This window comes from Hippocampus zosterae, chromosome 1 (assembly GCF_025434085.1).
Source record: "Hippocampus zosterae strain Florida chromosome 1, ASM2543408v3, whole genome shotgun sequence".
Lineage (NCBI taxonomy): Eukaryota > Metazoa > Chordata > Actinopteri > Syngnathiformes > Syngnathidae > Hippocampus > Hippocampus zosterae.
In genome coordinates, this window is record NC_067451.1 from 32,448,929 (window position 1) to 32,473,527 (window position 24,599).

At 42.4% G+C, this 24,599-nt stretch overlaps 2 protein-coding genes across 12 annotated transcripts in view; one reads left to right on the forward strand and one right to left on the reverse strand.

The window, feature by feature from the left end:
• The window catches only part of frmpd3 (FERM and PDZ domain containing 3), a 116,418-nt gene that overhangs the window by 22,100 nt on the left and 69,719 nt on the right, over positions 1–24,599 (reverse strand). For 7 of the 11 annotated variants that reach the window (XM_052058702.1, XM_052058748.1, XM_052058739.1 and 4 more), the window contains 4 exons: positions 3,276–3,388; positions 2,344–2,498; positions 2,145–2,247; positions 1,804–1,849 (listed from right to left, as the gene is read on the reverse strand). In XM_052058702.1, the coding sequence (XP_051914662.1) occupies positions 1,804–1,849; positions 2,145–2,247; positions 2,344–2,498; positions 3,276–3,316 (345 nt within the window). In that variant the 5' untranslated portion in view covers positions 3,317–3,388. Of the gene's footprint in view, positions 1–891; positions 1,257–1,803; positions 1,850–2,144; positions 2,248–2,343; positions 2,499–3,275; positions 3,389–3,883; positions 4,643–24,599 lie in introns of those variants that run through there. The other 4 variants (XM_052058691.1, XM_052058729.1, XM_052058720.1 and 1 more) reach the window with 4 other exon arrangements.
• LOC127597287 (uncharacterized) overlaps positions 8,957–24,599 on the forward strand; it is a 339,203-nt gene continuing 323,560 nt past the window's right edge. Inside the window, exon 1 of the mRNA XM_052060261.1 lies at positions 8,957–9,192. The gene's annotated coding sequence lies outside the window, so the exon portion shown is untranslated. The remainder of the gene's footprint in view (positions 9,193–24,599) is intronic.

The window sequence follows — 24,599 nt, forward strand, 5'->3', positions numbered from 1 at the left end:
GAGGCACACCCTGAACTGGTTGCCAGCCGCTCGCGGAGCACACATAGACAAACAACCATTCACGTTCACAATCACACCTCGGTACAATTTGGACTACCCAACCAACCCGGCACGAATGTTTTTGGAATGTGGCAGGAAAAACCATGCAGGCACGGCACAACATGCAAAAGAACGGCGAGGCCGGAATTGAACCCTTCACCTCTGCACTGTGAGCCAGACATGTTCACCAGTCTGCACTACGCCGTCCTCTTTTCTTTGTATTTCATGTTTAATGCAGAGAGTGGATTCAAGCGCAAAGTTGATGTTTGAGTTGAGTTCGTTCCCTTGTTGGGTGGGTGTGACAGTCTTGTCTCTATGTTCCCAAGAGTTCCGTGTGTATGTCATACGCTGTATGACATACAGTATGTGAATGCTATGTACGGTCCCCTCCAAAAAGTATTGGAGCAGAAAGGTAATTTCTGTTGTTTTTATTGTACTCTGAAGATGTTAGGATTTCAGCTCAAAAGATGAAGTCATGTTAAACAACTCAGGACGGAGGGCATTTTGTTTGAAGCCACCCACTTTCCAAATGAACAAAAATATTGGAACAGCTCTTGAGTTTTTAACACATCATATTGAAAATATTGTGAAATAAAAGCTGGAATCCTGCACTTTTGTCTCGTGTTCATCTTTTGTTCTGAAACCAAAAGGTCTTCACTATACAACAAAAACAACGGCATTGACCTTGCGGTTTCCATACATTTAGAGGGGTGCACAGCAATCTCGTTACCTCTGCGTCCCACATCCAAGACGCATAATTTTCCCGCGGGACACACCGTTCCAAATAATGTGCGTTTTTGGGATGCAAGGACATTTCCCAGTTAAAACAAACAAACAGAAAAATTACAGTACATCTTTTTTTTCCAGCAACGATCGCAGTTTGAGAATCACCGTCATTGTTGTTTGGATCTCGCATTATGTAATCTCGCGTGACGAGATTTCCATTCTCGTGAGACGAGATTGGCGAGCTCGGCTTTCACCGTGTGGAAAGCAGACGATTGCCAAGTTGTGTAATGTTAAAACAAGTGTTGTGAACAAGTGTTGCGAAAGTTTAGAGCGGAGATATCACAGAGGAAGCAGCTAAAGTTGGATAGTTTTTTGCGATAATAAGTTGACTTCTAGAAAGTCTTGCATCATTGGAAGCAGAGTGAAGAAAGGAGAATTTATGAACTCAAAGACTTAACCATGGGATGAAATAAGAACCTATTTCTCAGAAGATCTTGTATGCCTGAATTATAATTTTTTGCAGCATTTGTTTATAAGAAATAAACCTATTATTAAGGTATATTGTTTTTGTTTGTGTTATTATATTATGCAATTGAATAAGTAAACCATTTCAGAATTCGAAATTTGGGACTCTCTAAATACATCACGGGACTCATACTTTTCTGATCAAATTAAAATTATCACTGGGTGCAGTCTATTTGCAGTTTTTTTTTTTTGCACCGCCTTCTTCCCCTCAATGAATTCCACAGTGTAATGTCATTTGACCTTATGATAAGATGAAAGTTCCAGCTTTGGATTGCAAACACACCCATCTGCATTTTGATCACATCATTTTACCAGCTCGAAATAATCAGTTTGTTGAGCAAATTACATTTCTCCATGATGGATGGTTGCTTTTAATGAGCGACCTAGAGCCTTTCGGAGTGCATTGCCAGAAGAGAAATTACCAGTACTCTAATAATTAAGCACCAAATGTGAGGGCGTACTTGTTAAGACATGCCTGGAAAGAAATGATGAGAGTGAGGTACTTCTACGCACCTGATGAGGCTGCAACACAGTAAGAACAATGGTGTCTTTGCAGCGTCTATGGGGAGACAACAGAGCGGAGTAGGTTAGGTAACGCCATGTGCAGCACAGTATTTGGAGAGCTTCGCCACTTGCTATCTGCCATTCCCTTTCTGTCCTTCAGCGATGAAAGGACTGGCTCATTTTGTGTTCATGTGGTCATGTATCAGTCACGGCAAGAAGCACTGTGTTCCTTTTGCCCGCCCCATTTTTTTTTTTAAACCTGTGTTTCCTTTGACTTTTCAGAGCATCACACTTGGTGCCCTGGCCCTAAACACTCCCACCCTCCCTCCTGGGACAGTAAAGGATGCTACCTTACAAGGTCTATGACTCTCTCCCGGGGCGCGTCGCTCACCGTCTCCTCGTTAATGGCCAAGATCTGATCGCCGGGGAGAAGCTTACCAAAGGAAGGTCCGTCTGCAGATAGATGACAACACGCAACCAGCATACGAAGTTAAACATTGAAATTTAAGCCCTCTTACACAAGCGTCACTCCCATGCGCACTCACGAACCAGCAGAGACGGAGCGAACGATGACGGGCCTCTGGCTGCCTGCAATGAAGCCGAAGCCTTGCGTAGGGTGCCGCTGGATGGTGACTTGTCTGGCTGTGGGAGGACTTAGGGTACCACTGTTCATTCCATCTTGGCTCTCCTCTAACATTGCAGAGCTTAACACACATAACACACAGTGTGACTTTTTAAAGAAGCCCTGACAAATCATTTTTATGGTATCTTTTAATCTTTTCATTAGATGTCTTGGTAGAGTTGGGATGGCGTATACCAAGTAGTTGTACATAGTCACTAGTACGATGCTAAAAAGTCATATTCATGACACTGCGACCATTCCGTGAATAAAGTCAGAATGTCGTGAGCCTAAACCGACATCATACTTGCATTCATATTCGGATCTATTCCAGTTACACTTGAGCATACATTCCACAAAGAATGAAACCATCTTCAATATGAGCACTTTGATCCAACTCTGCAAATGCTTATGTCAGCTCTTGAGCTGCAGTCATAACGTTCTCAGAACTATAATGCCAACCAATAATAACTCATTACTTTGTTCAAATTGCTCAACTGTTCAAATTGGGGCATCTTGTATTAGTCAGCTTATGAGGGTTCACCACAAAAAGTCACCCGCTTGATTTCTTTGGGGCCTTCCGGGGCCCATCGTAATTAAGGTTGGGACCAGCGCTGGGGCATTCGGACGACTTGGCTGGAGGCTACTGGCCAGGAAGCAAACCCTCACCACCTGTACCTCTACCGTATGCTACCACTGCATCTCTCTTGCATTAATTACTAAAAAGGAATATGAGTTCTTGTTAAGATCATTTTAGTTTGTTTGAATCTATTGATGGATACTAGGCCTTCAAGAAACCGCGACAAGGCCGTATCCTGCACTACGTCGTGCTTTGCGGGCAAACAGAAACATAAGTGAACACCTGTCACAGGCGAATGGGTGTCCATCCTGGACCTCGGCCATCCCCTGAGAGGAGGGAGCAGCATGGGACAGGTTTGCACTGCAAAGGCAACTCTCTTTTTCAAAATCATTCACCTGTGGGCATATAGACGTGAAAAATGACATTGCATTTCCTTCTGTAATGGAGGTTTGTTTTTGTTCTTTGAAATGGCAATGTATTCGGTGATGAATAAATCTAGGATGTAAAAAATGACAACTGGGAACATGTGGTACGCCAGTATCTCTCTAAATCACATTGTGCAAGACCGCACAAGGTTAGAGTGAAAATTTACAGATTTTCTTCTGATACACATGATTAAAGCATCCGACACATGAGAGCTGCCTTAAAAACAGCTCCCATCAAGGACACGAGCTGAGAGAACGCAAATAAAGTATTTAGCACAGAATCAACCAATATCTCTGCCACTGTTGTGAACCACCCGCTCCCTTTTTACAGATGTCTGCGTGGGAGGAAGTAAGAGCATAATTACAGTTTCACTGTGTGTGTGGAGTGTGTATGTGGAATCGGATTGTCTACGGCAGGAAAATGTCACAAAGTGACGGAAATGTGTAAGTGTTTTAGCATCTGACCTGGTTCCAGATGAAATCGGCTGTGACATTAATGCTTTAAAATGGGGAGAAGAGAAAGACTGTGTCAAGATTGCTCAGAGGCATTATGCATGGATGCAAGAGCAAATATTTTTGAGTGCCACCGGCGGACATCAAACTGTCAGTAACTGGAAGAGGAGTCCTTTGGTCAATAGTTTATTGATTAAAATTCTTGTCACTTGTAGTTTGTGCTAACAGTGGCTTACAAGGGACACAGCTCATCTACAATTCCAGTGGTGCATAACTAATCTCTACCTTACGTCTCATGAGAGACCATTTATCTTTGATAAACTTATTTTTAATCCCACGTACATGATGAAAAATCTCTTAGCCATTGTGGGATTTGGAGTGTAATTAGATAATAAACTACTCGACATTCATCTGTCGGTACCTGAGGAGAACAACAGTGACAAATGTTGCCATCCCAGCTGGTGCTGCTGCAGAAAAATGATAATTTTGTTTGACAATGATTACTGCCCCCTCATCTATTATCCACTGTCTATTATTACGGCCATAGGTACTTGACAGTGCAAGTCTACCTGCATTTCTTTGCCCTTTTCCTTCTGCCCCTCTAATGAGTTTTAATTGCCATATGTTCCCCTCTCCAGGTTCTGGAAGGTACCCATCTGGCAGGTCTTCGAAGAGATGCCAAGGATCGCTCACTCATCAGGTGTGTGTGATCACTGTGTGTCACTGTGAATGTCAGGAGCATCTCGACTCAAATCTGAGGAGAAGAGGAGTCTATTTTCTCGAGAATAGGTCTAATTGACATAACTGCCTAATGCATCACCGGCTAAACTGCTTGGTAAGTTTCTACCAACACCTGCGAAAATGAATTTTAGCTTGCATTTGGCTAGTTGTTGAGTGTTAATTTAGAACCCTGAATACAGGTACCGGTAATATAACAATACTCAAAGGCACATATTCTTCCCAAACTGTGAAAAAGGAGTGCTATTTACACACTCGCAACACTCTTCTTCTACTCTTCTTATCCCATTAGAAGTGGAAAAACATAAAATGCAAGGAGAGCCATGCTGAGCTGAGTAAGTACGATGCTGTGCATAGAGGCTAAAATTAGAGGAGGAGGTTTTGCTCCGCATCTAGCGACCGTCCGAGACTATTTTGTATGCCACCAGGGCATATAGCAAGTACTTTATATTACAAATATACCGGTAGTTTGCTTAGGAGCGTTTTATTGAAGCAGAAATGAAAAGACATTGCTGTGTGGGTTTATAAACAGTTTAGGTGCATTAAAATTCCTGACTGACTTTTGAGAAGAAGTGAGAGCGCAATGAAGGTTGCCAAGGGACACGGAAGCAAATATATCTACCTGGCAATAGCAGCATCGTGCAAATGCCAAAAGGGAGGACACTGAAGAACTCTGTCAAGAAATGATCCCCAAGGGCATCAGCAAGTCTGCCCGTTGCTATGACTACAGCTCAGTGTAGCTCATTGAAACTCGTGGGTGGATGAGAATAGCGATGTGGTGGCTGCATCTCAGGGAGAGCTCGCCAGCTGCTGCGTGATCCCATGTAGCAGCTGTGGCCACGTTTCGGCGTCCCCTTGGGCACGGAGGTAAGGGCACCTGGTGCACACTCTGACCTCAAGTGTGCACGAGGCTTTCCATGGCCTCTGGGTCAGGTAACAATAAATGACCTTCACTTACATTTCTTGCAGGTCTGACAGTTTTTTCATCACTAGCTTGAGGTGGCATTGCATAACAACAACAAATAACAACAGTGTAGAATATCTGATCAGTGGTGACCGTGACAAGGTGACGCTGGAGGCTGCAGTAATCAGTCACTCCATTTGCGAGTCTGTTAATCAGCCTGACACATTATACTTTATGCGTTTGTACGGTGAATATATTGGCCAAAAATAATTTCTGCCGCAGTCCGTCATCCTTCTATTGCCCTCATCAGGGTGTCGGGTGAGCAGGAACCTAGCCCACCCCGGATTGGTCGTTCAGGGCACATATCGACAAACAACTACAGGTGCAATGATTAATCGACAACTCATTATCAAATTAATCGCTGATTATTGATAATAATTGATTATTTATTGATGATTGATTGTTTAAAGACCTTGTTCAGTTTAAATTTCTCCAAATGTTTGGAAATTAGATTAGAATAGATTCATCGGTCATTTGAATTTTATTCAACCAAATATTGGAATCGGCATGGACCCAAAAAAACGAAAAAATCATATTGGTCAGGTCCTTATTAACACACATTAAAAAATTAATCTGGTTCATTAATTCCTGGCCAAAATATTGACAGATTATTTGATTATGTTAGCCATTATTTATAGGCCTACAAACAATCATTCACATTCATTTCAAGGCTAATAAGCTCTCACGGCACAGTGGTGGGGAATCACTGCAGTTTACCACCCACCGTACTGCCTGAATTTGAATGCAAACTGCTAATTAGGTCTGTATTTGGTTGCATTAACCCTTAGTCAAAGTTAAGTAGTGGCTTTTGACAGTGCGAGCTACCCAAATATAAATATCATCAGGCAAAACCTTAAAAGCGCTGATCTAAACAGTGCTCTCAAGATCTAAATGAGTCTTTTCGATGCACACCCACAACAAACACAATGCGCATGCTTTTTCGAGTCCCTTTTAAAACACATCTTACTGTTTTCACAACACTGCAGTTGAACTGCAATGTTCGAACCAAAAAGGCACAAATATCTGTGAAGAACTGAGGAAATAATGTCAAACGTTGATAGTCATAGCTCACTGTGGATAAAATGGTATCATTAAGTGGAAGGCAACCACCCATAGCTTCTGTTGCTTTTATGGAAAGTGAACAGACTCTAAGCTGAGGGACATTGTTGCTATTATGAATACAAATAACAGAAATCTGCAGTGGTCCTGTTGTGAAGAAAATAATAATTTGTACTACGAATGACAATTGGAGGAAATATCAGGCATGTGTGTTAAAAACAGGCGATTGCTGTCAGGGCTATCGGCACACTGTGTTATAGTACAATTTGGACTCTTTGTGGCACAAAATACGTCAAAAGTCAAACACAGCTTGGAAATCAATCAATCAATATTCATAACGTCATGCAAGACATCTGCAAATCTTGTCAGACGTCAGCTCAGTGAGCTTCAAAAGGTTTTAGCTTTTGTGTAATGCCTTCATCGAAAGGTACAGTTGATTGTCAAATAGGAACTCTGTCATGAGAACCCTAACATCAGAAATGGAACGTACCAATCAGATGCTTATGGAAATGCAATGATTACTGTATACACTTAACTTATTGATTCCATCAATACCATAAAGCGCCACCAGGTAACAGTATTGACTTTGTGCCTCTTTCTTCCTCCCCCTCTATCACTGTACGTAGTGTCAGTCAAGTGAAGTCAAGTCAAGTCAACTGACAGCCAGGCATCTTCAAAAGGCGAGTGTTCCTTTTTGTTTAAAAAAATTATATATATATAGATATATATATATCTATATATATCTATCTATCTATCTATATATATATATATATCTATATATATATATATTTTTTCATTCATTCATCATCCAAGCCGCTTGATCGTCACTAGGGTCGCGGGGGGTGCAGGAGCCTATCCCAGCTGTCTTCGGGCAGGAGGCGGGGGACACCCTGAATCGGTTGCCAGCCAATCGCAGGGCACACAGAAACGAACAACCATTCACACTCACACTCACAACTAGGGACAATTTAGAGTGTTCAATCAGCCTGCCACGCATGTTTTTGGAATGTGGAAGGAAACCGGAGCACCTGGAGAAAACCCATGCAGGCCCGGGGAGAACATGCAAACTCCACACAGGGAGGCCGGAGCTGGAAACGAACCCGGTACCTCTGCACTGTGAAAATATCTATATATCTATATCTATATCTATATATATATATATATATATATATATATATATATATATATATATATATATATATATATATATATATATATATATATATATATATATATATATATATATATATATATATATATATATATATATATATATATATAGCGGCCCGGTAGTCCAGTGGTTAGCACGTGGGCTTCACAGTGCAGAGGTACCGGGTTCGATTCCAGCTCCGGCCTCCCTGTGTGGAGTTTGCATGTTCTCCCCGGGCCTGCGTGGGTTTTCTCCGGGTGCTCCGGTTTCCTCCCACATTCCAAAAATATGCGTGGCAGGCTGATTGAACACTCTAAATTGTCCCTAGGTTTGAATGTGGGCGTGGATGGTTGTTTGTCTCTGTGTGCCCTGCGATTGGCTGGCAACCGATTCAGGGTGTCCCCCGCCTACTGCCCGGAGACGGCTGGGATGGGCTCCAGCACCCCCCGCGACCCTAGTGAGGATCAAGCGGCTCGGAAGATGAATGAATGAATGAATATCTATATATCTATATATATATATATATATATATATATATATATATATATATATATCTATATCTATATATATATATATATATATATATATATAGATAGATAGATATAGGGAATGTTGATGGGATGTTGATGTATGTTAATTACCGAATAAGATTTTAAAATTCAAGATGTAAGTAAATATGTGTACTGTTGTCATTTTTGTCTCAATTATTCATTCATTCATTCATCCTCCGAACCACTTTATCCTCACTAGGGTCGCGGGGGGTGCTGGAGCCTATCCCAGCTGTCTTCGGACAGTAGGCGGGGGACACCCTAAATCGGTTGCCAGCCAATCGCAGGGCACACAGAGACAAACAACCATCTACACTCACAATCACACCTAGGGACAATTTCAGAGAGTTAAATCAGCCTGCCACGCATGTTTTTGGAACGTGGGAAGTAACCGGAGTACCCGGAGAAAACCCACGCAGGCCCGGGGAGAACATGCAAACTCCACACAGGGAGGCCGGAGCTGGAATTGAACCCGGTACCTCTGCACTGTGAAGTCGACGTGCTAACCACTGGACCACTGGACTACCGGGCCACCCACCCACCCATATATATATATATATATATATAAATTCCTCGTCTCACCTCCCCTCGGGTGGTGTCCGTCCCTCATTCGGGTCTTAGTCCGCACTGAAGGGGTCTCACTCCCTGAAGGAACAATAGCAGACATTGAGGACAGCTACAAGTACCTCGGTATACCACAAGCCAATGGCAACCTCGAACTGGCAACAAGGAAAGCGGCTACGGCCAAATACCTCCAGCGAGTGAGGCAAGTCCTAAGAAGCCAGCTCAATGGCAAGAATAAGACCCGGGCAATAAACAGCTATGCCCTGCCAGTGATCAGATACCCTGCAGGAATAATAAGGTGGCCAAAGGAAGAGATTCAGACCACGGACGTTAAGACCCGAAAGCTCCTAACCATGCATGGAGGGTTCCATCCCAAATCCAGCACCCTGAGACTGTACGCAAGCCGAAAGGAAGGAGGCCGGGGACTAGTGATTGTTATAGCCACTGTCCAGGATTTAACATCCAAGCTCCATGAATACATCAAGGAGAAGGCTCCAACGGATGACGTACTCAGAGAATGTCTCAGACAATGGGGAACAGAAGATGAGGCGCTGGAAGAGGGACCATCATGGGAGGACAAGCCTCTACACGTGATGTACCACCGGACCATAACTGAAGTGGCCGATCTCAAGAAGTTCTATCAGTGGCTAGAGAGGGCTGGCCTGAAGGACAGCACAGAGGCACTCATCCTGTCTGCTCAGGAGCAGGCCCTGAGCACCAGATCCATTGAGGCCCAGATATAGCCCTCAGGGCAGTGACCCCCAAACTAGATGAGTGGTTGCAACATATCCCGGGAACAACATCGGACATCTCAGTCCAGAAATGTGCAGTGCTGGGAACAGCAAGGATACTGCGCAGAACCCTCAAGCTTCCTGGCCTCTGGTAGAGAACCCGAGCTGAATGAGGGACGGACACCGCCGTTCTTTTTTTTACATTTTATTTGAAAGCGCTTTTCATCCCACTCAAATACACTTTATAAGAGGTTAAAACACAGGATAAAAACGTGCACTTAAAATAAGCATACATAATTTACAAAAGCACATTTAGATGAACAAAAAGCAAAATGGGTAAACAAGATGAGTTTTAAGAGATGATTTGAAGGATTGGATGTCAGTACATTTGCGGATGTGTTGTGGTAGAGCGTTCCAGAGGGTGGGGCGGCGACAGAGAAGGCTCGGTCCCCCCAGGTTTTGAGCTTGGTCACGGGGATGGCGAGGAGGTTTGTGTTTGAGGAGCGGAGATTGCGGGAAGGAGTGTATTTGTAAAAAAGGTCGGAAAGATAGGAGGGGGCCTGATTGTGAAGGGCTTTATAGGTGAGTAGGGGCAGTTTAAATTGAATACGCTGGGGAACGGGGAGCCAGTGGAGGTTTTTAAGGATGGGGGTGATGTGATCACGAGTGCGGGTGTGGGTGAGTAGGCGGGCGGTGGCATTCTGGATGTACTGTAGTTTATTGAGGAGGTGTCGTCAAGGTGATTGATGAAGGGGTTGAGGGTTTGAGCAGCGTTGAAAGAAAGTGAAGGGCGGAGACGAGAAATGTTTTTGAGGTGGAAGAAAGCAATTTTGGTGATTTGGGTGATGTGTTGGTCGAAAGAGAGGTTATTATCAAAAAGGACACCGAGGTTGCGACAGTGAGAGGAGGGGGACAGGGTGAAGTTGTCAGTAGTGAGGGTAAAGTTGGAGGTTGTTTGGGTGTATATATATATATATATATATATATATATATATATATATATATATATATATATATATATATATATATATATATATATATATATATATATTAGAGAGAGAGAGAGAGAGATAGTCATGATTCTGTTTGTGGCCAACAGGTGGCACTGTAGGTCTCCCCCTGCAGCTGCACTTCTGTTGGTCATTATGTAATTAGTTGTTTAAAGGACTCCCAGCATGACCACTCAGGGTCGGGTCATTGTTTGTTTGTTGCTGTCATGTTTGTTCCTGTCATGTTTTTGGGCATGTTTCTGTTATTGATAGTTTTTTACTTCAGTCATGGTTTGGTTTGCTATTTTGGATAATTTTTTTTTCAGAAGTTTGTTTGTTTAGGATTGCTTTTTTTCTGTGTTTTTATCAATACAACTCGTCAAGTACAAACCTGCTCATCCCTGCTTCCTGATTTTTTGGGTCCTCCACCACCACGCTATGTGACATTTAAAAATATTTTTCTCCCACAGTGACTAATTTCTGAGGCCTAAAAAAATGTTTTACACTATTTCACATCTGAAAAGAACAACTTGGGTGTCACGTTGTGCCCGAAGCGATAGAATGATCGCTCCGTGCACAACAAAATAAGGAAGTGGATCCCCGAAATAGCAGACACAAAAAGAGATCTTGTCAGATAACAAAAGGAGTCTTTAATAACGAACACAAAATAACCCGACAGGGAGAATAACAAAAAGCGCTGGTCAAAATAGGGACCAGGGATAAAATAAAAGGACAACAGAAAACGCTTGCGGAAAAAGATGGCAAGGAGGGTCAGATTAGAATAATGAATATAAGTTTCACTCGCAAGAGGAAACAACGACGCGTTAATACAGCACAAGGCTGAGGCAATGAATAAATGCAAGTAGGAATTGGGCGAGAGAAATTTTGGCACGGCGTGGAATTCTCGGGCAGTGAGTAGACTGCCAGAGCGTCCAAATAAAGGCTGCGCAATTACTCCCTAATGGGTGACAGGTGTGTAAACGGCGGGCAGAAAGCCCGCCCTCTGCTGGCAATCACAGGACGTGACATTGGGATGGCAATGAGTGTTACAGAATGGATCGTGTTCTCATGATCCATCCTGTAACGAATGTGGCAATTGTTGGGACTAATTTCGTTGATTGTTTGCTGTCATTGTTTTGTGTAATTTCGGAGAGAAGAACAGTCGTTGCCAGGCGATGGATGCATAGTTGCTTCCAGAGTCATTTACACACTTGCCATTTTAATGGAAAAGCTGCACTTGAATTGTTGTAGTATGAATGAATTAATCATGTCAAGGTGTAAGTAGTGTAATTACAAACTGCAAGCAATTAGGGCAACAAGATTTTCTTTGACATTCGTGAGGACTTGGTCAAGGTCTCCGGATTCAATTTCTTGATCTGGAATCCATCCAGACAGAGAGTAACCTCAATTATATTGCTGGACTGAGCAATAATCGTGGGACGCACGAACAATTCACAGAGGAATGGCAATACTGTGGAGGGTGTAATTTCCCCCAGGAGTGCTCCCAACGACATCACCAATGAAGCTTACTTTTCTTTAAATGTCGCTAAACTGCAGAGTGCTACATTTGCTCCTATCCTGATTGCGATTTGTTTCTTTCTTTCTCATGTTCATCACACTTTTTATGATTTGTCTCATCAAATTTGTGAACAAATGAGAAAAAAATTGATTGAATATATGTAATGGTCTGGACAAGGTTTCAAAGCAAATTGCAAGGCTTTGGAACAGTGACATGAAAAAGGATGAGGCAAAACGTGCTAACCATTAGTAAGTACACTGTGCTGCACAAATTGAACTAAAGAATAGTAAAGTGCTGTAATAATAAGTAGTTGTAAACAGCCTCAACAGTAATCAGTCTCCGCTCTCTGCCACTGACAAATAAAATATTGTGGCTGAGACTGTCGCATCAGACAAACTGAAGAAGCCCGTGTTGCATATCAATGTGTTCCATCCATTCACAGAGATGTCCTTGCGGACAATCGCGAAAGGTTGCCAACATTTTGCATCATGGAGAAAATCCCTGAATCTGCAAAAAATCTTTTTAACATGATGGAAGAGGATACGTGATTATCTCCCTGGTAAAATGGGCCCCTTTTTGGACAAAGACAATGCCTTTCAAACGTCAGGCCTCTTGGAGTCCAATAGTGGCTGTGTCAATCTGGCAAAATAACCACTGACTGCAGGTTTGTCTAATCCTCTTTTCCAGTGATACGCCCGTAGGGCAATGTAACCACTTCAGTGTGTTAGGAATTTGATGGCTGTACATAGTCGCTATATAATACTGGCCTGTGGCTACTGGTGGAATTGACACGCTCCGTGTGAAGAATATATTGAACCAGGAAGATTAGTGCACATCTTGTTCTTGTGTGCTATTGTGTTTTTCTGCCAGATAACCTGGCGCCACGCATGCTCCACTTGACACAAATGGCCTCCCCCGCAAGGCCACACAGTATTCAGTTATGTGCTTCCTGCAACCCGGATGCGTTCGCTGGCTCTTTTCCTCTCTCCATCTTTGGCTCTCTCCTGGGCAATCTGTTTTCTTCTCTCAACATTTACTGCCCGAAAGCTAAATGTAATGAGCATCTTTGTTTCAAAGATGTGTCTTTTTCCTTTTTACAATCATTGCGTTGCGCTCTTGTGTACCAACGTTGTCACATCAGATTGCATTACTTGTGATGTCACATGCAAATGGTGAATCGTTTTCTTGTTTACAAAGGCGCTCCTGTTCTGATTTTGACTTTCATCAAGTAAACATAAGTCCAGAATAAGTTGACAAAAATAAAAAAAACCAAAAAAACTTTTTCCTAAGGGAGAAATATAAGCTTTGACATGACATTATCTTTTCTACTTATCTAAAGAATGTGTGTTGTAATATGGTCATGGTTCCATTCTGGAATGTGTAAGAGGATAGTTAAAGCAATATTTTACAGTGACTAACGAAAACAGGTCAACAAAAGGCCAGCAAGTTTTTGCTTGTCATATAAACGTGGCCATTATAATTCCCATATTCTAATCAAATGAACTGATTGAAAGATTGAAATATCAGTCTCTTTTTATTTTCATGTTGCTGTTTTGTGGTCAAGACCCATTTTACAGTGGGAGAAAAAAAAAGCAAGAGAGTAGCACAGTCATTTGGAAACCAAAAAAGTAAATGACAATATCTTTGATATATTTTGTGCCAGAATGAGGTCACTAACATGCACTAAAAACAATAACAAAATACCAAAACATTCTTGGTTGTGTTCTGTCTTGTCTGAGTTTTCTTTTCAGCTTTCAATCGAGTGCATGTATTCCAGCATGTGTTTGTGTCTTGCATCAATAGAGGCTCCAAAGTTAAGAAGGACATGAGAAAGGTAATGGGTTTTGGAGTGGATATGAATTGTGCAGACAGATGTTTACAACATTGGGGACAACACCAGCACCGCCACAGAATTTCCATTAGATGCCCAATGCAGACAAAGAAAACAAAGTCCCTGTAAGTCTCAGGACGGCGAAGTTTTGTTGAAGCACCTCATCCTGTGACTCTGACCTCAACTGATCTTCTTGCAAAAAAAAAAAAAACCTTTCCTTTTCTCAAAGTCACCTTGTTTTGTTAGCAAATAGACTGAATGAACAGGGGTGACTGTCACGTCAAAGTATCCTCTCCCTCAGAATCTAATAATTGCTTTCATTTTTAAAAAATCGTGATTTTTAACTGCTTGTTGTAAGGTGTCCTTGATTTTCTAGAAAGGTGCCCACAAATAAAATCTATAATAATAATAATAATTATTATTATTATTATTTCCCACTTTTTTGTGCAACAATCACCCTGCAAAATACTTTTGTCTAGACAAGTGTATATTATACTTTGTACATTAGTGGGCCACTGACCATTCAGACAGGACTCATACAATGAATTCTACAGTACGCTCTCTTGGACTCAGTTGAGTATTTTTTTTTAACTTCTTATTTCACTTCCACAGCCCATTAATTCAAATCCCACCGACAACAAACATCCTAATCTAAAAATAGCTAGTTGGTGTAGCAACATAGATTGACAAATGTACTTATTTTTTTACTGGTTATGTTTGCCTGGCAGGATTCGAAGTGCTATTCTTCGCTCCGCCCAACTTGCCTCACTTCTGTGTCACCACAGAAGCATATACTGTATCTCTTTATCTTATGAGGTACAAGTGATATTGTTTGTGGTTTGATCTACATGGAAGATGATGACACCATCTGCTTCTTCAATGATCATAAAAGGCCAGTCTACCTGACCAAAATGTCAATGGGTTGCCCTTGACTTATCTGTGTATGCCCAGGGTCTTCCCTGCATTATAAATGTGATCACTACGCTCCATGATCATCAGCACAATACTGAAGGGAATATCTGTCTTTCTTTAGAAGCTTAAGGTCTCTAATAGAGCTTTGCTGTGACTGTCTCTGCACATGTCAAGTGGGTATTGTGGAAAGAGGAAGGATTTCCAGTGTCCACTACCTGCTGAGCCTTCACTCGCCACATATTTCGTCAATCTTGACATTACCCGGACCGTTGATTGTGCTCAACACTGCCGCCTATGTAATGGGTCTTTATGTAATGATGTCGGCCCTAAAATTACAACATGAACATTTAATGTCGTTTTTGTGGAAATTGGCCAATACAGGCCAAATAGTCCCTTTTAGTGCCGTAATATGTTGTTCACCCCTAGTCAAAGGGTTGGCCACAATATGATGGCATATTAGCTGCTGTTTTGAGCACTGTTGAATTTTACCAGCAAACAAATGCTTGATTCTTTTGCTGCTCTCCAGTTTCGTACACGACTGTTAAAATATGCAAAAAAATATGCAGTTTGCTCCCTCATACACATACTGTACATCATCCAGCCATCCATTTTCTAATCCGCTTATCCTCACAAGGGTCGAGGGCGTGATGCAGCCTTTCTCAGCTGTCTTCGGGCAGTAGGTGAGTACAAACACCCTGAACCGTTTGGCAGCCAATCGCAGGGCACACATAGTCAAACAACCATTCGCACTTGCATGCACACCCAGGGACAATTTGGAGTGCTCAATTAACCTACCATACATGTTTTTTTTTTTTGGAATATAGGAGGAAATCAGAGTACCTGGAGAAAACCCACACAGGCACAGGGAGAACATGCAAATTCCACAGAGGAAGGCCGGAGCCGAGAACCAAAACCTGCACCCCTGCACTGTGAGGCCAACATGCTAACCACTCGACCACTGTGCCATCCCTGTAGTACATCACTACTATTTCAATCATGTTTCTGATATTCATTGATCCATTTGTAATATTTCACGTTTTATAGCATTCCTTCACATTTGTCACCAGATTTAAATGGGATGTGACTTTATCATTTTAAATGATCAGTCACATAGCAATCTGCAAAGTCTGCATATTTCTTAATTAAAATATGCACACGTAGCAAAAATTTCACAGGTTTCAGTCACAGGTTTCGTCGTCGACCGTAATCTTACTCCCAATGTCTGCCATGTGCTGGCATTTTATGAAACATGTGTTTGATTTAGTAAGTCTCGAGTTGAGAACAAGGCAGGACTGAGGGTCAGTTGCTGCAGGAAGGAACAAAAGTCCTGGGATGAATTTCTGTTGGCTCAGGCCTCTTATATCCAGTAGTGTATTCCCAAAAGATAAGGTGGTACAAATGGGTCAAGTGATGGTGGCCATTTCTACCACATATGCATTCCTGAATGCAGTTGTGTAAAGTTAAGCAACATCAGGCTGCACCATAAACCCTTTGGGCTGCCATACCTCAGAACAGCCAAAATATTATCTGGTAGTGCTGTTGAGATGGCTCAATATAAACATGTCAAGTCAACTGTATTTATAGAGCACTTCCAAACAGCCATCGCTGCATACAAAGTGCTGTACATGGAGCAATTCAACATATACAAGACAAACAGATTTTCAGCTTTCTTGCCAGTCATTGAGTACGATCTTTGTTGATGAGGTGTCTTGGCTGACAAAATGCAGTTCATCCAAGTAATATGTATTGTGTTTTTCCAATTCATAGAGTCATATAGTTCTGCAAAATGTCTTGCTTGTCTTTGTATTTACCTGCCCCATATTTTAGACATGTAAAACAAATAAAAACAACAAAAGAAATACAACCCCTCAAATCCAATGCTTCACAGTGTTAAATGACACAAACATAGCCAAGAGGTCTTGAACAGCTGTGCTAAAACCCAGAAGAGAGGAAGAGTGTCCATGACAGCAGCAGAGTGGCTCTGTCTCTCTGCTGTCACCCTCCAGTGAAGCAGCTTCTCTCCTGACAGTCCAGCGCCAGACAGTGAAACTCATTCTCCATGCAACACTGGCCTCCCAAACACCACCAGCCCCTACTCTCCACCGCCGCCCACACAACCCTTCCATTGCATCTCTCCAATGACAACCAGTAAAGTGGTCTTCTGCTTCCACATCTTCCCATATTCCTACAGGTGAATTTCAGTGAATTGGAATTCTCAACTCAACTTTATTTATAGAGCACTTAAAAAAACGCTACCACTGTATACAAAGTGCTGTACATGGAGCAAAAATAATTCCTACAACAACAAATCATAAAATAATAGAGGCAATAGAAAGCACAAAAACAGTAAAACTAAAAATAAAGTCTAATGCTGAGCCAAAAGCCAAAGAATAAAAAAGATTTTTAAGAAGAGTTCTAAATATGGATAGCGAGGGGGCTTGCCGAACGTTCAGTCTGAGGTTATTCCAAAGAGTGGGAACACCAACGGAAACGGCTTGATCCCCTTCGTGGTATCTCTAATAGTGTCTGCTTCACAGACCTGAGGCACCGGACAGGCGCACAGGCGCGGAGCAGGTAAAGTGGGGTGAGGCCAGTTAAAGATTTGAAAACAAATAACGGGAACTTAAAAGAACAGAAGGGATGCCTGAGTAGGAGCTATGTGCTCCCTCTTATGAGTACGAGCCAATAGTCGAGCAGCAGCATTCTGGACCAACTGCAGACGCTTAATGGAGGATTGGCTGACTCCAAAGTAAAGTGCATTACAGCCGGGATGTGACGAAGGCACGAATGACTGTTTCAAAGTGCTCTTGAGAAAGGAGAGGCTATACATTAGCCAGCTGCTTAAGAAGAAAGAATCTGGGTTTCACAACAGCAACAATTTTCCAGTCCAATTTAAAATCATTGTCCACTTTAATACCAAAGTTCGAGATTGTTGGCTTTGGTGGCCCAAGTCCGCAGGATGGGATGAACAAGGGACCAAGCACCATCACTTCTGTCATCCTTTCATTGAAATTCAAGAAATTTAGTGCCATCCAGGTTTTGATTTCCTACACGCAGGATAAAAGAGGCCTCATGAGAAAGCGTCTTTTTCGCTCAGCGGGACATAGATTTGACAGTCATCCACACCCTTAGGATGGAACCCAATGGGAGTAGATACAGTGAGAACAGCAGAGGCCCCAGAATTGAACCCTGTGGAACAATACACTGCAGCGGGGCATTTCGTGAATCAGAACAACTAAGGCTAACACAATGGCTCTGTCAGCTAAATCGGCTCTGAACCACTCAAGGGCTCGACCGCCAATGCCCACCAGGTGCTGCAAATGAGCCAACAGAATACTGTGAGCCACTGTATCAAATGCAGTTAAATCCAATAAAACCAGACACACATAATCTACAGTGTTGAGGCTGTCATTAAAAACTTGTAACAGGGCTGATTCTGTGTATCATTTTGAAACCTGACTGGAAAACGGTTCAATGACTTTGTTGTTTACGATGATACTAATGCAGCGTTTTATACCGGGGACAAATTCCTTGTGTGTTCTACATACTTGGCCAATAAAGATGATTCTGATTCTGATTCTGAAAACCTTCAAGACGTTATGTTTATCCAAGAATTGCTTTAACTGCACGGGCACCACTTTTTCCAGAATTTTTGAAATGAGAAGCAGCTTGGAAATGGGCCTAGACTTTGACAGTACATCCTGTTCAAGGCCAGGTTTCTTGAGCAAGGGTTGCACCACAGCATGTTTAAACTGTTGGGGAACTAAAGGTATACCAGAAGACAGACTGCTGTTGATAATGGCTAAGAACGATGGACCAATACTCGGGATAACTTCCTTAAAGAAATGCGGAGGAAGAGATTCACAAAGGGAGCCAGATGGCTTAGTGGCAAACCGCATCCACTCAACATGTCAAAGACACAGCTTCAAAAGATCGTACCACAGATGAACACGAAACATGAACAGAGGGGTCAAATGTGGTATTTGAAACAAGAGTTCGAGCTGTTGAAACCTTATCAATGAAAAACTAAAGGAATTAGGTGTCCTACAGAGACAGTGAAGAGTCTGAGCAAATAGCCTGAGGAGGTTTAAGTACAGACTCAGTAATTTTAAATAGTACACATGGGTTTTGATGGTGAGCCTGAATTAGGTTTGAGAAATGTTCTTTTTGCCCCCTTATCTGTGATCTGTTAGCTATGCCAGCAGTCTTTCCAGACTTGATAAGAGATTTTTCCACTTATGTTTGGCTTTATGGCACTCCTGCTGAGCTGTATGAGTTCTGTCGTGAAACCAAGGGTCACTTCACAAACGGCTCTATTTCTGACACATGGTGAATCGTAAGTCTGCGCAGAGGCAGATTAGACCAATTGATGGTAATTTTGCAGGTGCACGCAAGCGAACACCTTTACAGAAGGTCAATTTGCGCCATTGCAGTGTGAACACAGCCAACTCCCTTTGTTGCCAAGTGAAGCTGCTCCTCTCACCTCTTTCGACGTGGTGCATTCATATCTTGTATGGAGATGTCTCTGTGTAGAAAAGGAAGCAGTGATCCAAGCATTGTCGCTGCTACAGCTTCTTGTTGACTTTGAAACTTTGAAACTTAGCTTGCAGCCGACGTGTGCACATTTTGAGCATGACGTCTGATCCACTGGTTAAAGGACACTTTGATTCTCTCCTCTTTCATCTCAAACTGCTTCAAACAACAAAGCGTGTGACGGAAAAGTGGTTAGGACTGCACGGCTGTCCGAGGTTTTATGTTATGTGTTGTGTTTATTATTTTACTTTATGTTAACTGTTTTGTTAAGCGCTTTGTTACAGCTGCCGCTGTTGTGAAAGCGCTATATAAATCAGCATGTATTGTATTGTATTGTATTGCTGTTTGCCAGTGTGGCAACAGAAAATGTAAAATGCTATCCTCATTCACTACAGAATGAGCCGTTAGTGGCGTAAATGTGAGCTGACCTTATTGTATGCGAATTGTCCTACAAAAGTGCAAAACTGTGCACCAGTAGACTAGTTTTACCAGTTTTACCAGTGAAGTACTGCATGTTAACTGGTAGAATTATGTTAGTCTAGTAGGTACAAGTAGCACTTAATTGTCAACTAATGCGCAATAGTAGCATGTAATTGAGTTAATAGTATGTTCTCAAAGTTTATGGTTCATGCACCAGTAAGCTCCTTGCACTAGTAAGCTCCTTGTCCTCACTGTGTCTTAATTGTAATGTTTTTCTATAATTTTCCATAATTTACATGGCAATAGTCTGGAAATTGTATAGTCCCTACCGTCATGTTTATTGAGTGTGTTTGAAATGCATGTTTGCTAACTTGGTGCGCAATTACAGTAAATATGTAGCTATGACAATGCGTGAATGCAACAGCATAAAGAATCACTCTTTTTCGAACACAATATTAACGCTGAAGGACATTGTCTGCTTATTTTTTATTCGTTTATCTCACTTGGCTTTTATTCCCCAACATTAATGCAGCTTGTTGCATGCTTTGCTTGCATTGATCGACAGGTCAAGGCGATTACACTTCATCTAAAAGCAATTCATCACACAGTGGTAGAGTCGGCTCCGATTGTTTTGTACAAGGTTCCCTAACCTTTTACTGTATGTAGCCAGGACCGGTTTCACTAATCGCAATATTGTGACACGCCAGCATAGCAACAATTGTTAACACATGATTAAAACTACAACTCACCATTATGCTCAATTTAGTTGTTCTAACTTGTAGGACCCCTGCACTTGCTTCTCTTCAAAGAGCTGGTCCCATGTTGGGGTAATCAGAGACAATGACACCTTAAGTGTGGAACTTATACCCACACTACCCTATACTTTGGTTTTGCTTTGGTCACAGTAACTGCTGAAAATTCTGCTTCACAAAGATTGTTGGAAATGGAAAGAAGTCAGTGCTTTTTTTGGGCAGCTTTTAAGAATCATGGCCTCAATTGCGAGCCTCTCGCCGCATTATTTTGCAGAATGGGCCTGCTGTGTGAAAATCAACGGTCGCGCTAAACCTGTATTAGAAGTAGGATTATCTATATTGTATTTTACTTGCAGCTTTCTCTCTCATCATTGGCCTTTCTCCACTTCCAAAGCTCTACAAAGACGGTTCTTTTCCAGTAATTTGGTAGCTATTTAACTTACTTTTTTTTTTTTTACTGCCGTATTACTTTTTTCATTCAGACGAGTGATTTCACATGTATGGAGGCATAGGCAGTCGTAGGCAGTAGGCAGTAGGCATAGGCAGTGGCAGACGAGGGAAGATCAATGTGCTTACTTTGTCTAAACGTTTTGGTCGCGGACAGCATGAAGCCAAATAAATTAAGGTATCGTTGTAAGACATTACACCCCAATCACGCTGATAAGCTGCTTGAGTTTATTTTCAGCGAAATCGTGCCGAATATTGCCAACAATCATGCCGCTTTGTGACTGCTACTTCAGTAAACTAATATGACAGGTCCCGGCTACACATTGGCAGGAGCCGAGAGTTGCTGTGTCCTGCCGAGAGTTGCTGTGTTTCAAACCTCGCTTTGAAAAGCTGTGCATTGCAAAATGTGCTCATTGTAGCCATTGATCCAGACATCATCTTTGAATTAAAAAAAAAGCACAAATTATTATTTATAAATATATATATATATATACTGTATATATAAATTATATCTTTGTTTTGCTGGTCGTTGGCTCTCCCATCGCGCCACGGCATGTCTACCCTCCACGCCTTTCTCAGAGAGGAATCCAGCGAAAGCTTTTGAGGGAATTCCCCCAGGCTCGGCGATCGGAAGAGGCAATCCCTCCCGTTGCTACTCCCACAAGGATTGCGTTGTTAAACGCCCGGTCGCTGACGAACAAGACCCATATTCTGAGGGAGTATTTCCTTTCCAATGACTTGGATTTCCTGTGTCTGACGGACCCTTGGGCAGGTACTGGTGAGTACAACGCTTTGCTTGAATTGTTGCCACCTGACTGTGGTTTCCTCGATACCCCGAAGACATCAGGCCGTGGTGGAGGAACGGTGAGCATCTTTAAGAACAATTTCAAATGTAAACGGTGCACATTCACCACATCGGCCACCAGCTTTGAAGCAACCATCTTTGAAGTCGTCGTCTTTTCCCGGTGCTCTGCGCTGTCATTTACCATCCTCATAAATACAACAAAGACTTTGTAAGTGACTTTTCAACCTTTCTTGCGGAAATCAGGCTGAGATATGATTATATCCTCCTAATGGGCGATTTTAATATCCATGTGTTTCTGATCACATAGCAGTTTTATTTGACGTAGTCTTATCACATGCTGCTGTGAAATCTGCCGCTCCTAGTTGTAAACGCCACATTTTTAACTCTCGCACTACTAGTCGTTTCTCTGGTGCCTTTAATAACCTTTGCGTACCCTCGTCTAACACAGAGGAACTCACCTCTTGGTTCAACTCATCATGCCGTGCCATCCTGGATTTGGTGGCTCCTTCAAAAACTGTGCTCCCAAAACCTAAACCCGAGCCATGGTTTAACAACATTACACGCGCAGCTAGGCAGGGGTGTCGCAAAGCCGAACGCAATTGGAAAAAAGACAAATTGCATGTCTCTTATCAAATTAGGAAAGACTGCTGGCGTAACTACCAGCTCACAGTAATAGAGGCCAAAAGAGAATATCTGTCAGACCTTATTCAAGCTAACCGTCACAACCCACACACACTATTTAAAACGATAGATTCTGTACTCAAACCCCCTCTGCCTACTTGCTCGGATTCTTCACCCGAGATGTGCAACAGATTCCTTCAGTTTTTCATTGATAAGGTCTCTACAGCTTGGACTCCGGTCTCAAATACCGCATCTGACCCCTCTGTCCATGTTCCATGTTCAGCTGTGCTAAATTCTTTCGAAACTGTGTCCTTGGCGCTTTTGGAGGATGTAGTTCGCCAGACGAAGCCATCTGGCTCCCCTTGCGACTCTCTTCCACTGCACTTCTTTCAGGAGGTTCTCCCGAGTGTTGGCGCATCGGTCTTGGATATCATCAACAGCTTCTCTTCTGGTGTAGTTTAAAACATGCTCTGGTCCAACCCTTGATCAAGGAACCTGGTCTTGATCCAGATGTGTTATCAAGTTTCAGGCCCATTTCCAAACTGCCTTTCATTTCCAAAATTCTGGAAAAAGTGGTGCACATGCAGTTGAAATTTTTCTTGGATGAACATAACATCTTGGAGGTCTTCCAGTCAGGTTTCAAGACGATGCATAGCACGGAGTCAGCGCCGTTACGCGTTTATAATGACATCCTCCTGTCGAATGACTCTGGAGACCACGTGTGTCTAGTTTTATTGGACTTAACTGCAGCATTTGATACAGTGCATCACAGTATTCTGCCGACTCGTTTGCAGCACTTTGTGGGCATTGGCGGCAGTGCTCTTGAGTGGTTTAGGTCCTATTTAGCTGACAGAACCTTTTGTGTCAGCCTTGGCTGTTTTGAATCACGCACTGCTCCCATGTCATGTGGTGTTCCACAGGGCTCAATTCTGGGGCCTCTGCTATTCTCGCTGTTTCTGCTCCCATTGGGTTCCATCTTAAGGAAATATGGTATTCCCTTCCACTGCTATGCAGATGACTGCCAGATCTATGTCCCACTGAGCAAGAAAGACGCCTTCTCATTAAGGCCACTCATATCCTGTCTGTAAGAAATCAAAACCTGGATGGCACAACATTTCTTGAAATTCATTGAAAAGAAGACAGAGGTGATATTGTTTGGTCCCAGTGGCCCTTGTACATTCCATCCTGTAGACTTGGGCCCCCTGTCTCCTTATCTTAAGTCAACAGTCTCAAACTTGGGCCTTAAACTCGACAGTGATTTCAAACTCGATCGGCAAATTGATGCCGTTGTTAAATCCAGCTTCTTTCACCTTAGACAGCTGGCCAAAATAAAACCTCTCCTCTCACATGAACACTTTGAGACAGTAATTCATACCTGTGTCACATCCCGGCTCGATTACTGCAATGCCCTTTACTTTGGAGTTAGCCAGTTCTCCATTAAGCGCCTTCAGCTGGTCCAGAATGCCGCTGCTCGCCTCTTGACTGGTACTCGTAAGAGGGAGCACATAACTCCTACTCTGGCATCCCTTCACTGGCTCCCCATTCATTTGAGTTATTTTCAAGAACCTCTTATTTGTTTTCAAATCTCTGAATAATCTCGCACCACCTTACCTCTCTGAGATCATCCGCCCCTGCACACCTGCCCGGCGCCTCAGGTCTGTGGACCAGACATTATTAGGAGTACCAAGAACTAAACTGAGGCTCAGAGGGGATCGAGCCTTTTCTGTTGCTGGTCCCTCTCTCTGGAATGACCTCCCACTGAACATTCGGCAAGCCTCCTCGCTGTCCATCTTCAAAATCCTCCTCAAAACTCACTTATATTCTTTGGCATTCGACTCAGCATGACTTAATTTGTTCCTGGTTTTACTGTTTGGTGCTTTCTACCGCCTTTATTACCGATATGTATTACTGCTTATTGTGCATGTTAAATTGCTCCATGTACAGCACTTTGTATGCAGTGATGGCTGTTTGAAAGTGCTCTATAAATACTGTTGACTTGACTTGACTTGGTTAAAGTTTTTTTTTTTTTAATATTGTGCTCTGAGATAATGTTGGTGATTACGGTAGTTTGAATGCATTATTAGTCATTTTATTTTTTAGTATCGTATGGTTTGACATGGTCAGTCAAAAAAATATTTTTTAAGG